General features: G+C 39.3%; 1 protein-coding gene across 3 annotated transcripts in view; it reads right to left on the bottom strand.

The window, feature by feature from the left end:
* tyw5 (tRNA-yW synthesizing protein 5) overlaps nt 1-17,424 on the bottom strand; it is a 53,035-nt gene that overhangs the window by 14,029 nt on the left and 21,582 nt on the right. For 2 of the 3 annotated variants that reach the window (XM_072578911.1, XM_072578913.1), the window contains exons 2-5: nt 15,135-15,289; nt 9,579-9,648; nt 5,894-5,938; nt 470-607 (exon numbers count right to left, since the gene is read on the bottom strand). In XM_072578911.1, coding sequence (XP_072435012.1) covers nt 470-607; nt 5,894-5,938; nt 9,579-9,648; nt 15,135-15,289 — 408 coding nt within the window. The remainder of the gene's footprint in view (nt 1-469; nt 608-5,893; nt 5,939-9,578; nt 9,649-15,134; nt 15,290-17,424) is intronic. The other variant, XM_072578912.1, reaches the window with a different exon arrangement.

Below are 17,424 nucleotides of genomic sequence, written 5' to 3'. Positions count from 1 at the left end.
AACTACTGTGGAAATCTTTTTCATTGCTATATGCAAGCTGGTTCTTGCTTTTCTCTATATTTTATCTACATTACAAAAGTACTTTGATTGTGAAGTGCTTTGTGACTTCCAAAACATAAGGTTATGATGGAAATAAAAGTTCTGTCTTTATCTGAGATGATATTAAGCTATCTTGCATATTTAACAGTCAGATATTAAAGCAGGTGAGATAACATGCAATTTAAGATTAAATTGAACATTTATATCATATAGAAGTAGAGAAGGCTGATGTGAGTATTGTTTGGCTGGCTAACCACATGGCTTCAAACTGGAAAAAAGCCTTATCCTGGGAAATGTTTACTATGTCCATTCAATACATACAAATTCACAGAATCACCATATTAACACATGCTCCTTCAAATGAATATCTACTGCTATACACTACTATACTAAATACACTATACTATTAGTAATTGGTCATGCTACATACATCATAATGAGTCCACAACTGCAGGCCTGGTGAGCTGATGCGAAAAACACTGGAGAAAAACTGATCCTTCTCAAAAAACTCTGGGATGTTGATGTCCTCAGCTAGTGGTGGGAATTGTTTTCTGATATCTGCTACATCCTGTTTTTAAATCAACAAATATGTTGTCAGGTCTTCTCTGATCTACGAACCCATAGAAATAACTTTGTATAAAATGGCTACGTTAAGAAATGATATCGCATTGGAATCTTGATAATTTATACAAATGTCATTATTAAGCCATTCCAAACTTGCAGGTGTAATGGTTGCATTTAGGATTAACAATCAATTAACTATATCAAACCTGAAAATTATCTGACAGTTATCTGATTAACACTCAATAAATTATTCCGTTACTTTGACAGCAACATTAATCCATTTATTTTGACTAGATTCACACCCCGTTTAAATGGAAACAATTTACATGAACCTTTGATCCCTTTGTTAAAATATTAGGAAGATTGATTAAGCACAAAGTTTAATACATGTAATAAAACAACTAGTATTTGTATAGTGCCTTCAATGCAATGAAATGCCCTAAAAAGCTTCACAGGAGCATGATAAATAAAGGAGTCACCGAGCGTTATAAGGGCATCTTAAAAGCAGATGATCAAATGCTTGGTTAAAGAGGTAGATTTTAGAGTATGTCTTCAGGGAAGATAAAGGTTGTTGGGCAGGTAGACAAAGGGAATTCCAGAGCTGCAGGCCTCAGCACCTGCAATTACCAGTGGTGGATCAACTAAAATTGAAGTCGCACAAGGAGTATGAATTAAGGGAGCTCAGTTATTTCAGAGCTGGAGGACTCAACTGAGATAGGGAGGAGTGAGGCCTGAAGGGATTTGAGAACAAGGATGAGAATTTTAAAATCAAGACAGTGCTTGAACTGAAACTAATGTTGGAGAGGGAAATCTGACCCAAGCTATCAAATATAAACAAGGTAACATTGCTTATTGTGATTTCTCTTCACTCAATTTTTGTAAATTTTACTTTACTATTTCGACTTAAATAACAAATTTACATATTACAGTGATCTTCACCAGACCTGGATTAAGGATTCTTATGGCCACAGATTTAAAACTATTCAGGGTTCCTCAACACCAAATCCACTAATCCATTAAACTCAAACTTTCAGTAAAATGCATGAAGATACAGGCCTTTGAAAGTTTACATTTCACTGGAATAATAAAACATTTCTCAGATTATAATCACACTCCAGTGAAAAAAGTATTTCATTGTTTGGGAGAAGATTTGTAGATCGGGTGCTCGTTGTTGTGGTTCTGTTCGCCGAGCTGGGAATTTGTGTTGCAGACGTTTCATCCCCTGTCCAGGTGACATCCTCATTGCTTGGAAGCCTCCTGTGAAGCGCTTCTGTGATCTTTCCTCCACCATTTGTAGTGGTTTGAATCTGTCGCTTCCGGTTGTCAGTTCCAGCCGTCCGCTGCAGTGGCCGGTATATTGGGTCCAGGTCGATGTGCTTATTGATTGAATCTGTGGTAGAGTGCCATGCCTCTAGGAATTCCCTGGCTGTTCTGTGTTTGGCTTGTCCTATAATAGTAGTGTTGTCCCAGTCGAATTCATGTCGCTTGTCATCTGAGCGTGTGCCTACTAAGGATAGCTAGTCGTGTCGTTTTGTAGCTAGTTGGTGTTCATGGATGCGGACCGTTAGCTGTCTTCCTGTTTGTCGTATGCAGTGTTTTGTGCAGTCCTTGCATGGGATTTTGTACACTACATTGGTTTTGCTCATGCTGGGTATCGGGTCTTTCATCCTGGTGAGTTGCTGTCTGAGAGTGGCTGTTGGTTTGTGTACTGTTATGAGTCCTAGTGGTCGCAGTAGTCTGGCTGTCAGTTCAGAAATGTTTTTGATGTATGGTAATGTGGCTAGTCCTTTGGGTTGTAGCATGTCCTCATTCCGTTGTCTTTTCCTTAGGCATCTGTTGATGAAATTGCGGGGGTATCCGTTTTTGGCAAATACATCATATAGGTGTTCTTCTTCCTCTTTTTGCAGTTATGGTATACTGCAGCGTGCAGTATTTCATTGTTCATCTGGTAAGGGTCCACCTGGATCAGATGTTCCTTGTGCTTATTCATCCTCACCTTTGTACAACATGTAACTTTCAATCAGAATCCAGAATAAGCAGCTGATCTCTAATATCACTGCATCCAACAACAGATGTGCTATTTAATTCTTTCCTTCATTCACAGATATCAATTAAAATATTATGCATCTTATAAATTCTTTAACTAAGGAATTTGATTTTTTTTTAAAAGAAGGAACTAAAGGTCTAATGTTACTGATGTAGGCACCGCATACACCTGACAATCTTGGCAAAATTACGAAACACATTTGCTACAGCTCAGTGTGAAATGGGACAATGGCTGCCCGCTTTGTCCACTTTTCAATTTTTATTTATTTGTTCATTGAAGGAGGGTATTCCTGACTAACCTAACGTTCATTACCCATCCTTTAATGGGTTTGACTGCAGCAAGTGTTTTAAAAATGATTTACTAACTAATACATTTGAGTGTTTAATTGTTTAACTAAGAGACACACAGACAGGTTTACATGTAAGTGGAACAGCACAGACTGGAGTTGTGCATCAGGATCATGCAGAATCCCCTTAGTGGCTGATTCTGTGGGAAATACCTGGGAAACTGAAATTTCTGATAGGTGCTTCACCTGCATCTGGAATCCTCTGAAAATGTCCCTTCGGCTCCAAGAGTTTGGAGGGTTCCAACTCACTTAAGCTTGATAGATATTCAGGAAAGATTAGAGGGTTACAAACTCACTGTAACTCTTGGGCAACCATGCAACTGAATACTCAACTCACAAATGACACCCGCTCCCATGAACTACATAACATCCCATCCCCGACATTCTTCAAGCCCTGACACATTAAATCCCTGGGCCTGACCACAACCTGGCCCTGACCACCCAATCTCACACCATTCGCCCCCACCCCCAACGCCGCACAACCACATTGTCACAACAATCAGAAAGACACAAGGTGCAAGTCCTGTATCCGCCTCTGTGACTTTCTGTCCCTGTCTCAACTCATTTGCTGCTGAAACCTGATTTATGCTTTTGTTATGAGCAGGTTTCATTCATCTTGGCTGGCCTCCAACATTCCGTTCATAAATCTGACATCATCCATAACTTCGCCTATCATCCATCTCATAGTAAATCAGGTTCATCTATAATCCCCTGTGCTCTCTGATCTGGAATTAAGCAACATCTCAATTTAAAACTTGAATCCTTGCTTATGAATTCCTCAAAACATTAGCTTGCTCTCTCTGCCTGACCTGCTGTGATTTCCACACAAATATATATTTCAATTCATTAGACTTCAATCTTTATTGAGCCACATGTAAAATTGACTTCATTTTTCTTGTTGTGACAGACATCCAAACCAAATCATCATTCCTACCTCTGTATTTGCAATGCAATAAAATTAAGATCTTCAAAAACCTTTAAAATTAACCCCAACGTTTTCAAACTAGACTTTTGTACAACCAAACCCAGAGTGTCTGAATAACCAATTTCAGAGTCCTGTTTCTATTTTAAATAAAAGACTGAGTAACTTATTAACAATTTCTTAACCTAAGAACTTGTTGTTCTTAAACAATAAAGTAATCTAACTGGCATATTCTTTAAACCTAACAGCCTTTGTTTACAGCCCCATTCACACAAAAGATAGATAAGCAAACAAATAAACACAGTTAAGAAATATCTAAAAGAAAATAACAAAGCTGGCCAGATTACTTAAGTGGTTTTCATGAAGTGTTGTCCCACAGACATAGATAATAGCTTCTTGGTTGATTTTCTGAAGATGTTGATCAGGGTCACCTTTACAGTTCACTCAGATAAAGGCGGCAATAGTTACAAATTAGTTTTCTCTTCTCAGAACTTCCAAGAACTGTAATGGGAGATTAGGCAAGGAGCTTTCAAATGTTCATGCTGTGGTATCAACAGTCAGGTTCCTTTTTCCACTGAGAAACAGTCCAAAACCCAATTCCAACACTGACCACTTGTTGACAGACTGTCTCCTCCCCTCGATCCAGTGTTGTTCCCTCCACACTTCACTTCAGCTCTGATGAACAGTCATCTGCACTCGAAACATTAGCTTGCTCTCTCTCCATGGATGCTCGATGAGCTGCTGTAATCTCCAACATTTGTTGTTTTCAGTACAATTTCCAACATCTGCAATAATTTGTTCCTACCATTCAACATCTGTCATCTGCTTGAGCATAAAATCTTTTCTAGACTTGCTACTATCAAATCCCAGGTACTGACCTTCTTAATAGCCAGCTTCTGCTACCTGTTTAAACAGAATGCTCTTCCCTTGCGATGAAACGTCTCAGAATCTTTTAATCGGGAACCAGCCCACATTTAACTTCCAGGTCTGCCCTCACGAATAAATCAAAGCTTGTTTGGTCTGTTTGCCTTTTAACACAAGCTGTTACTCACAGTTCAAAGGTCATTTTCAGTTCACATTTCTCAGTTCACAGCTTCAAACCAAAATTAATTAAATAATTTTAAAAAATGAAGTATCAGTGAGGGCTCTAACATTCTGGTCATTGCATCCTTTATAATTCCTAAAGTTTCATATATATCATTTTACAAGTAATTTTATCAATTCAAGTTGCTTTGCTAATATATAGCACATTAAAGTTTTGCAATAAACTAGAATTTGTGATGAATCTGTTGCTGTCAAATGTCATATAATTACAAAGTTCCCTGTTGTGAAGCATATTATTAATAATAAACGTGAGACCTGAAGTCCATATTTCTGTATTTCCTTTGTGTTCATGCATCTTTTAATAACAGCAGATTAATTATCTGTGATATCTGAGATCTTGTTAATTGTATAATCTGATTACTGCATTTGATCTGGGTTCAAAGGAATGTTAATTAACTGCAGATTGCAGAAGGTTTACTACAAATAACTGTACAATGGTCTATTTGACAGGATGTGGTCAAAACTGAATAGTTTAAGTAATATTTGACTACCAGCAGTTATTTAGTTGAGGTCCTCTAGCAAAGGTTGCCCTGCCTACTCAATGAATATACTGATTAAGAAGGTCACAGGCTGAAGTCCTGGTTTATGTGGCAAATGGCTCACAGTGTGGATTACACAAGTGGATAAAGTAAGCACTGCACAGTATACAATGATATCAATTTGATATTCTCCATGGATGAAAGTCAGTAAGGATGGGATCAGACCAGATGTGTCGGCTGACAGCATGAGCATTTGTGAAATATTAATAGATACCAGAGACCACTAAGTGAAGCCTAACATGACTTCATTACAGCAAAAGATAAATAAAATAAGCATAGGTAGTGGTTTAGGAGCTGCACATTGTGAAACACTTCACTGTTTATTCACTCACCTTCCGTGGGTCTACTCCTAATGACCTTAAATAATATTTTTCGTCCTGCATGAGAAATAATCATTCAGTTAGTCATAAGAGCATTCAACTCATAAATCTGTGCAAGTTACAGGAGTCGTTAAACTTTCATACAACCAAATGTCAACAAAAGTTCTGGAATAAAATCATCTACAGACTTGACTTTTCATTGAGAACTCTGCAGGGAGCAATCAAAGAAACATTAGACAATTCACAGGCTTATTTTTTAGGCAAATGGGTGTAAAACAAATCCCTGAAGAGGTTAAGCCAAATGTGTTTCAACTTCAACCAGCTCTGTTGAAGCGCTAAACCAAATGAATTATGTAGATAAGCACAGTCATACAAATTACTACAAAAGCCATAAAAATTCTGTAAGACAAGACAATAGCAATTTTTCTCTTTGTGACATATTTTGAAAAGTCAAACTGATTGCTTTTGTACTTGCATAATAAATTATTTTGATCAAGTTCAAGGATTTACATAATTTTAGCATATAATCTACAGCAAAGGTCATTCATAGTTGTATTGTCTTTGTAATTTTGATATCTTTCAATTGGAAATTTTAAGAGTTCTCCTGTGGTTCAGAGAATAACAGCACATGGTGAGTCATGTGGATTAAAGTGCCCATTCTAACAAACCTTAACTAGCATTTCAATAGTGATTCTATTCAACTGGTTTTATCTTTTGGAATTTGGCTAGAGAAACAACAAACACAAAAACTGTTGCTGAAATGGCATTTGTGTTTGGTTCGAATGGACCGGTAAAGTTGGATTGCCCAGTAATACTCGCGGTCCAGGTAAAAATGGCTTTCTGCCCCATTCATCATTCATATTTCAGCATGTATTTTCAGGTGAGGAACAAGAACAGAGAAAGATTTGGAGACACAGTAGATAACAATTTCAATCATAGAAGTTTGTAGTGTGGAAGAGGCATGAGCTAAGTTCTTGTTCTTTTAGATAAATACATTTACTAAAAAAACCCTGAGACAACCTACTCACCACAACATACCGGAGGAACACAAGACTTGAGAATAGAATTATGTCATTTGGCTCTTTTGAGTCTGTCCCACCCAAATCTAGTTGTGCTCTTAACTCCTCTTTTCTGCCTATTCGCCATAACCCTTGACTCCCTTCCCTAACAAAAATTCAATTCAGCCTTGAATAAATTCAATGATCCAGCATCCTGTGTATTCTGGGCAAGAAGAAATCCACAGAATAATGACATCATAAATGGAAAATCTCCTTTCCTTAAACACTACCCCCTAGTTACAATCACTCTGACAAGGGGAATATCCTCTCAGAATCTGCCCTGTGAAGTCCCTTTAATAAGATCAGCTCATACTCTTCTAAATTCAAATAAGTAAAGGCTCAACATGTTCAAACTTTCTTCACATATAGGTCTCTTTCATCCCAGGAATGATTCATATGAACCTTCTCCAAACTACTTCTGGCAATAGCTATATCCTTTTTTCAAAATAAGACAACCAGAATTGAACACAGTAATCCAGATGGTCTCACCAAGGTCTTGTACATCAGCAGTAAAATTTCTCAGACGTTATATTCATTTCCCTTGCAGTAAACAATTTTGAGACTCATGTACCAGGACACCCAGATTCCTCTGAGCCTCCATTTCTGCAGTAATTCTCCATTTAAATCATTTTTAAAAATGTTGCCTGCCAAAGTAGACAGGTTCCCACATTTTACTTCACCTGCCAAAATTTTGCCACAACTTATTCCTATCCCATTGAGGACTTTCTACCTCCTTTTGACATCAATGAAGTACAGATATAGAACAGAGGTGCATATACAATCAGTATATATAAAGTCACTCTTCACCCTATCCATACTGAAGTAAATATGCCTGACTCCAAAGTTCATTCCTGTGTACCTAAACTGACAGTGAACACTATATGCCCCTCCATGAATTTGTGAAAAACATAATTTAATCATCCAGATCTTCTACATATCCAATTTCTTCTTCATTAATATGTACCTTATGGCTTTATTAACCGTGATTCAGTCACAAATGTATTGTTTATATATATATTAAAACAGAGTATGTACCTCACTGCTCCGTTAAAACTTTCAAGTCTTGGCAGATAGAACTTCCTATTTGATATTGTTTCTCACTTTGCCAACGTGAACCGAAAATATTCCTGCACACAACACTGCTGCCTCACAGTTTCTAAGACTTGATTTCAACTTCTGCCTTGGGCATCTGTCTATGAGGAGATTACATGCTCCACCCATGTCCACATGGGTTTCTGTTGAGTTTCCAGTTTCCTCACATAGTCCAAAGATGTGCTGGTTAGGTGGATTGGCCATGCTAAATTGATCCATAGTGTCCAGGGATGTGCAGGCTAGGAGAGTTAGCCATGGTAAATGTGGGGTTATGGGATTGGTTGTGTTTGGGTGGGATACCCTTCCAAGTGTCAGTGCAGCCTCAAAAGGCCAAATGGCTTCTATCTGCACTGTAGCGATTCTGTGGTCCAATGTAATTAGTTATTTTCAATACCAAACAGTTGAAATATTTTACATTTCTCTAGGCAAGTATAACTTGCAAAGTTGCTGTAGCCAGAGTTAAAATTTAGAAATGTTTTGTTACCATTAATACGGGAGCAGGGATGCATTGTAGCAGTTATACAGGGCCTTGGTGAGGCCACACCTAGCACAGTGTGCGCAGTTTTGGTCTCCTTTTCGAAGGAAGGATGTTCTTGCTCTCTCTCTCTCGAGAGTGCAACTAAGGTTTACCAGGCTGATTCTGGGTATGGTGGGAGAAAGCGAGTGCTGGAGATCAGTGTCAAAAAATGTGGTGCTGGAAAAGTACAGCCGGTCAGGCATCGTCCCAGGAGCAGACGTTTTGAAAATAAGCTCTTCAACATTCCTAATGAAGAGCTTATGTTTGAAACATCAACTCTCCTGTTCCTCGGACGCTGCCTGACTGACTGTGCTTTTCCAGCACAACACTTTTTGACTCCAATTCCGGGTATGGTGGAACTGATGCATGAGGAGAGATTGACTAGGTTAGGATTATTTTCGCTGGAGTTCAGATGAATGAGGGGGATCTCAAAGAGACTTACAAAATTCTAACAAGAATAGACAGGATAGCTGCAGGGAAGACGTTCGCAATGGTGGGTGTGTCCAGAACTAGAGGTCACAGTCTGAGGATTCGGGGTAGACCGTTTTGGACAGAGATGAGGAGACATTTCTTCACCCAAAGAGTGATGAGCCTATGGAATTCATTACCACAGGAAGAAGTTGATGCCAAAACATTGAATGTATTCGAGATGCGGCTACATATAGCACTTGGGGCGAATGGGATCAATGGTTATGGGGAGAAAGCAGGATTAGACTACTTATGATGCTATATTGAGTAGGACGATCAGCCATGACCGTGATAAATGGCGGAGCAGGCTTGAAGGGCCAAATGACCTCCTCCTGCTTCAATGTTATGTTTTTATGTAACTTCCTCATCATTTGGCAACAATTTGAATTAGCTTTAACCCACTGAAATAAACGTGCCATAACCAACCTTGGTTCCAAAGAAGTCATATTGGATTGGAAAAATTAACTGTTTCTCTCTCCATGATGCTACTAGAGATGCTGAGCTTCTGCTAAATTTTCTATTTTTATTTTACTGCAAGTTTTAGGATTGGTTGGATTAATACCTCAGATAAGAAGTATTCTGTGTGGACTGACTCTGCTGCTCGCTTCACAAAAACATCAAATGGTAAAGTTCTGCAAACAAGAATCAAAAGCAATTAACCTACAATCTGAAGCCACAAACAACGAAAACATCATTTAACCAAGTCATCTCCAGTAATATTTGATCTCTGAATAACCAAAAGAATAAGAACATATAAACATACATAAAATTACAGCAAAAGACCAGTTGATCTAATGAATTTATTTCACCTTGACAGAGCAAAATGAAGATGATCAAGTTAGCTCTGGGCAATTATTCATGGCAACTGGCATCACAAACATCCATTACCTTACTTATTTGCAAATGATCAAGATGCTCATCACTCACAGGAACTTGTTCAATTGTGTGAAAGCTTGCAGTCAACCAGTGGTATCAGGATATTCCAGAGGTTGTCCACTCCTGGCATCACACCTGTCTCTGCAATTTGTACTGATATCCTATTAGTTCTTCTTTCCCTTATTAGCTCAAATAGAAAATCCATATGGACAGCACCTGATCCTTTTATGGTTTTAAGGACTTCAATAATATTTCTTACAAGTCTATATTTTCAATTTAAAAAGTTTAGTTCTATAACCCTGCTTGACAACTACAAGCCTTCAAATGGTATGTCACATTGAATGGTCCTCTGAATCATTGCTAGAGCCTTGACTTCAGTCATCACTTGAGAGAAATAAATTAGAATAGGATATTCTAGATGCGCAAATCTAAGGCCTTACAGAAACATTGAGATGGACGACATAGAAATAGACCCTACGGTCCAACGCATCCATGCCGACCAGATGTCCAAAATAAATCTAGTCCTATTTCACAGCACTTGGCCCATATCCCTCCAAAGCCTTCCAATTCATACACCCATCCAGATGCCTTTTAAATTTTGAAATTGTACCAGTCTCAATCCCTTCCTCTGGCAGATCATTCCAAACACACACACACAAATACCACCCTCTTGCTGAAAAAGTTGCCCCTTAAGTCCCTTTTAAATCGTTCTCCTCTCACCTTAAACCTATGCCCTCTAGCTTTGGACTCCCTCACCCCAGGGAAAAGACCTTGTCTATTTACCCTATTCATAATTTTATAAACTTCTATAAGGTCACCCCACAGCCTCTGATGGTCCAGGGAAAATAGCCCTATCCGGCCTCAAACCCTCCATCCAGGCAACATCCTTGTAATTCATTTTTTGCCATGTACAAGGAAAAAACTGCACTTCTAATTTAACCTCTTAATTGTTTTAACAATACAGCTTTAATTCCTCATATGCTTGTTCAACAGCTTTTAAATCTAATTATGCACCTTCACTGCCCAAATCCTGTTCCACACAGCAGCCATGAGGCTGAACCCTGCTGCAGCAGTTGTAGTTATTTGTACTAAGGCAGGATACTCACTGACTCCCTCTCACCTCAGTACACGCCAACAAGTGCAGGAAGAGCAGGAACAGGCCGCTAGGCCCTCAAGCTTGCTCCACCATTCAATAAGATCATGGCTGATCAGTTTACTCCACATTTCCACCGACCCAATAAATCTTTCAACTCCTTAAAAAGGATCTTTCTTTGCCTTAAAAATACTCAAGGACTCTGCTCCAACCTGTTTTGGAGGAAGAGGGTTCCAAATATTCTCACCGCTTGCAAAAAATCTCCTTATCTCAGTCTTAAATGGGCAACCCTTTACTATGAGCTGAAAATGTGTTGCTGGAAAAGCGCAGCAGGGCGGGCAGGCAGCATCCAAGGAACAGGAGAATCGATGTTTCGGGCATGAGCCCTTCTTCAGGAATTCTTCTTCCTGAAGAAGGGCTCATGCCCGAAACGTCGATTCTCCTGCTCCTTGGATGCTGCCTGACCTGCTGCGCTTTTCCAGCAACACATTTTCAGCTCTGATCTCCAGCATGTGCTGTCCTCACTTTCTCCTAGAACCCTTTACTATGAAACAGTGATAAGATTTTCCAGCGGAGGAAACATTCTTTCCACATGCTCCTGGTTAAGGACCCTTAGGATCTTGCATGTTTCAATCAAGTCATCCTTTAATTGCCATGTGTTCAGTCTGTCTATGCAGGTCATTTATATACAGTAAGACTTTGAGGGCCAGGACTGATCCTGGTGAAACACCAGTTATTACACCTTGTCAATTACAAAAACATTAAAAAGCAGAACCACAGATGTAATAATCACAGGACTACTACCTGAACCATTTGTAACTTGAACTAGGGTAAATAAGATTAGACCTCAAATGGCAAAGTGGGATTCAATTCTTCTGGCACTGTCACCTGTTCTCTGGGTGGGGGCAGAGAAGCTATTCCATTGAGATGAGCTTCATTTTAATGATGCTGGGATCAGTGTTCTGACTGATTGTAAAACAATCATAAATCAGTTGTAGATTTGTGGAGGGGGGAGGGTTCCATTGAAGAGAAGCTTGAAGGACCAAAAAGAAATGAGAGAGATGATGGGCAGGGTAGTGAATAACATAATAATCAAATTATAATAGAATCAGGTACAAAATACATATACAAGAGTGCAGCAGAAATTGGAACGAGAGTAAGTAATAATGGCAAACTGTCAAAGCTTAAGGTTCTTTACATGGCTTTTGTATCAAGACAGAACAGTTGATGACACAAATAGTCATTTCTAATTGCAGAAATAAATGAATATGACTTGATAACTAGTATGGAGACATGGTTGCAGGGTCGCCAAGCCTGGGAACTCAGCATTCAAGTGTATTTGAATTCCATAAGAATAGGCAAAAGGAAAAAGGTGAGGTAGCTTCGTGAATAATCAGTGTCATAGTGATTCATGAAGTAAATACAACAGATTGTGATGTGCAATCTGTTTGGATAGAATTAAGTAATATCAAGGGAAAGTAGACACAGGTGGTAATCCTCTGTAGGCTCCCCATGAATTGCCTCACTGTAGGACAAGGTATAAATCAGGAAATAATGGTGGTGTGTAAGAAGGGTACTATAACTGTCAAGGGCGATTTTAATCTGCATAATGATTGGACAAATCAGACAGACAAGGGTAATTTTGAAGGCAAATTTGTAGAATACATCAGGGATTGTTTCTTGGAGCAGTACTCTGCAGGACCAGTCCAGGAATAGGCTATCTAATAACGTGCAATGAAATAGGAATAAGAAGAAATCTCACAGTGAAGGATTCTCTAGATGGTAGTGACCACAACATGGTTGTGAATTTCAAATTTACTTTGACGGAGAGCAAATTGGGTCTGAAACCAGTGTCCTTAATGTAAATAAGGGCAATTACATTGGTATGAAGAAAGAGATGATTAAAGTAAGCTAATTAAATAGTCCAAGGGGAATGTCAGGACACAACCAGTATGAGACACTTGAGAAGATATATCATTATGCTCAGCAAAAATTTATTCTGGTAAAAAAGGAATCATTGAGAAGGATGGTTAAGAAAGGCAGTCAAGGAGAGTAATCAAGCAAAACCGAAGGCTTGCAAAGCGCCAAAAACTAGTGGTAAATCAGAGGACTGGGATTGATTTTAGAACCAGATGACTAAAAACCTGATAAACAGGAAGGAAATGGGTTATAAAACTAAACTGGTAAGAAATATAAAACCAAACGGCAAGAATTTCTGCACGTGTACACAAAGAGAGTAATTAAACTAAATGTGATGATGACACTGGTGAACAGATAACAGGGATTAGGGAATGGCACATAATTTAAAATAATATTTTGCATTGATCATCACAGTGGAGGTCATTATCATCATCAAGTTATAGATACAAGGTGCTCCTGGGAGGAAAGATCTTCTAGTAACTTCTATCATGAAGGACAACACATTGGACAAACTAAAGGCACAAAATGCAGACAAGTTGTCAGGACCTGATACCGTGCATCCAAGACTTTTAAAGGGAAGTAGCTACAGAGATAGTGGAGGCATTGGTCAAAATATTTCGGAACTAGATTCCTGGAGAGTTCCAGCAGGTTGGATGCTTCTATTCACAAAGGGAGGAAGACAGAAAGCAGGACACTATAAGCAAGTCAGCTTAATATCTGTCATTGGGAAAACGCTACAGTCCAATATTAAGGAATTAAGGAGTTAAACATAGAGTCATAGAGATGTACAGCATGGAAACAGACCCTTCAGTCCAACCCGTCCATGCCGACCAGATATCCCAACCCAATCTAGTCCCACTGCCAGCACCTGGCCCATATCCCTCCAAACCCTTCCTATTCATATACCCATCCAAATGCCTCTTAAATGTTACCATTGTACCAGCCTCCACCACTTCCTCTGGCAGCTCATTCCATACACGTACCACCCTCTGCATGAAAAAGTTGCCTCTTAGATCTCTTTTATGTCTTTCCCCTCTCACCGTAAACCTATGTCCTCTAGTTCTGGACTCCCCGACCCCAGGGAAAAGACTTTGCCTATTTACCCTATCCATGCCCCTCATAATTTTGTAAACCTCTTTAAGGTCACCCCTCAGCCTCCGATGCTCCACGGAAAACAGCCCCAGTCTGTTCAGCCTCTCCCTCCAACCCTGGCAACATCCTTGTAAATCTTTTCTGAATCCTTTCATGGTTAAAAGATTGGTGCAGCTAGAATGGCTTCCATTCCATGGAGCACTGGCACCAGTACTGGTGTGGAAAGGAATTTTTCTAGTGAGATGGGCTTTATTTGAAGCAAGGTGGAACCACTGCTGCGGCCACTAGGGCTGTAGAGAGGCCTTAAAACTAATTGGGGAAGGGGGTAAGTTTGGAAGAGGGAAAATTTAGGTTTACAAAACAAGAGGATATGGCAGAATTACATGGACAGGCATGTGGACAATAATACCCAGAGTTGTAAGGAAGGGACAAAGCATATGAGCATTGGATAAGAGCAGTAAATAAGGTCAAAAAGAGAAAATAATGGTTAAAAAAAAGCAAATTTAATGGCACTTTACTTGAATGCTTATGGCATTCAGGTATAAAAATAAATGAATTAACGCACAAATACAGGTTAATGGGCAAGATCTTATAGCCATTAGACAGACATGGTTATAAAGGACATCAAAGCTGGGAACCAAATATTCAGGAATATGTGTCTTTCCAAAAAGATTGGAAGGAAAGGGTGCTGGGATAGCATAGGTCATAGAATAAGTATGATAGCATTGGTGCTGCAGCTTTTACAATTGAACCTCACCAAACAACTCTAAGTGGTCACAGGAAAAACTCAGGAGGACCAACCATTTTATTTTCTCACCTATCTGTCTACTGGAAGCTCTTAGTAGCATGATTTAAAATGAGCAACTCGACAATTCATCATTCAAAGTGGCATCATGCTCGGTTCTTTGTATAAGTTCGGTATAAGCTACCTAAATTTGAACTCAAAATCTTGATAATCTAGTGTTTGTTTGTGTTAAACACACAAGTACAATTAGATACTGAATCAGAGTAGAAACGTAACTCTGTGAACATTTTCATTACATTAAATATTGCTCTGAAGCTAACAATAATGCACTCTATAGAAAATAAATGTAAATTCAAAAGAAGGAATCTATGAGCACACTAGTATATTAGTACCTGTAGATAAAATTTTTGTTGATAAAATCCATCTGTGGTATTGATGCAACATGAACCTTGACCTCCTGCCTTCCTCCAGTCGTACTCAGGTAATCAACTGTCCATTTTGATGTGCACGAGCCGAGAGGAATTCCTTTAAGAACTGCAGGTTTTCTCTAAGGTTTATGGGGAGGGAAATATAATGGAAATGCAAATTGACATTCAAATCCCAACTGAAAAAAAAACATTTTCCAGCAGTCAACTATTTTGTGAAATTATACTTGCAGACCTGCTCATAACTACAGTAGTTATTTGTAAGTATAGCATCCAAACTTTGATTTGATTTATCATTGTCACATGTACTGAGACAGTCAAAAGTTTTACTTTACATGCTATCCAGGCAAATCATACCTTACACAAGTGCATCAAGGTATTAGAACAGAATATTGAATGTAGTGCTACAGTCACAGAGAAGGTGCAGACAAAAATGAACTTTAATATATGAGAGAACTGTTCAAAAGTCTGATAGCAGGGAAGAAGCTGCACTTAAATTTATTGGTGAGCATTTTCAAACTTTTCTATCTTCCGCCTAACAGATGAGGGTGGATGACAGTATAACTAGGGTGGGAGGGGTCTATGATTACGTTAGCTGTTTTCCAAGGCAGCGGAGAGTCAATGTAAGGAAAGTTGGTTTGCAAGATAAACTGGGCTGTGTTCACAACTGTCAGTATTTATTGAATGGAAAGAGCAGTTGCAACATCAAGCTGTGATGCAACTAGATAAGATGCTTTCTATGATGCAACTTTAAAAATTGTTAAGTCACTGTGGACACTGTCTGAGCAAGTAGAGGTGGCAAAACGACTAAATTTGATTGTGATCCTTCTGTGGTTGAAATTCATTAGGTGGGCTCAAACAAGAAGAACAGTCATATCTGCAAGGAATGGAGTGATATGGACTAAGGGTAGGCAGAAGGGATTAGTTTAATTTGGTGTCATATTTGGCACAACATCGTGGGCAAAGGGCCCTTTCCTGAGCTGTACTGTTCTATGTAGGTAGCGACTTACATTGTCATGTGAAGGCATCCTCAGGAAAGAGAGCCACACATTGAAAGCATTCGACCAGAAATAAGCATGGGATCCATTTAGATCAATGCAATGGCATTTTATGACTTCAAGAAAGGCATACCATGTAACAATTTTATCAGAATGTAGGATCATGGGTCTGAATCTTACGGTTTTTAATTTATCCAAATTCCAGTGTTTTTGAGAAATTTCCTCCATGAGGTTACTTGCTGTATCTTCCCAAACTATCCCACTCTGGTATCTGCCAAGTCTGATACTGGCTCCATTTTACCACATGCAATTCTAGAACAGCCAACTCTCAACTGCAGTAGACAAGCATACCTCGTAGCCATGCCACCTTTGAAAAGCTGAGTATCTGGAAAATTGTTGCTACTCCTCATTGGCACTGTTGTTGCTCCTCACTGATAACATCATGTCACAGCAGCCAGAAACTAATGTAGCAGCATGGTTGACACTTCGCAAGGTATACAATCTCATATTATCACCCTAGTCATTTTTTAGCCACTACACCACACTCTTCATCTGTCTGTAGCTACATTCCGTCAGAACACCCACACTAAGTCAGTGCTACTTTATCCCCAATGCCCAATATAAAACTGCAGTTTATCATTATCCAGTAAGGAAGCATCAGATTCAGGCAAGCAATTGAACAAATACAGACAATAAAAGTGAACGCAAATAAAACCAATCAAAGCTGATGTTATACCGACAATGCAAATCAGATTTTCTATATCATCTATATCATCACATTTCTTGGTGGGCTGCTGTACCCAGCTCTCTCATCTGTTGGTAGTTGATGCCACTGAGGTTCTGAGTGTGTGTTGATGGAAAAGCACAGCAGGTCAGGCAGCATCTGAGGAGCAGGAAAATTGACATTTCGGGCCTGAGCCCTTCATCATTCCTGATGAAGGGCTCTGGTCCGAAACATTGATTTTCCTGCTCCTCGGATGCTGCCTGATCTGCTGTGCTTTTCCAGCAATATACTCTCAACTCCGATCTCTAGCATCTGCAGACCTGTCTCCTCTGTCTAGCTTGCAGTGCCTAACACAGCTGAGCTCTGTCATGGACAAGGACAGCTTCCGCCTCCACAATCTGCTCATCCTCTTCCTCCTCAGAAGATGACTCCCATCCCCCACTTCCTCAGCATCTAGCACATTACTTCATTGCTCATTCCAATTCTGCAGACACAGCGCATCAGGACCTCTGTCTTGATTATCCTCCCAGGCCAG

The sequence above is a fragment of the Chiloscyllium punctatum genome, chromosome 10, assembly GCF_047496795.1.
Source record: "Chiloscyllium punctatum isolate Juve2018m chromosome 10, sChiPun1.3, whole genome shotgun sequence".
NCBI lineage: Eukaryota > Metazoa > Chordata > Chondrichthyes > Orectolobiformes > Hemiscylliidae > Chiloscyllium > Chiloscyllium punctatum.
This window is presented reverse-complemented; position numbering and strand designations above follow the sequence as displayed.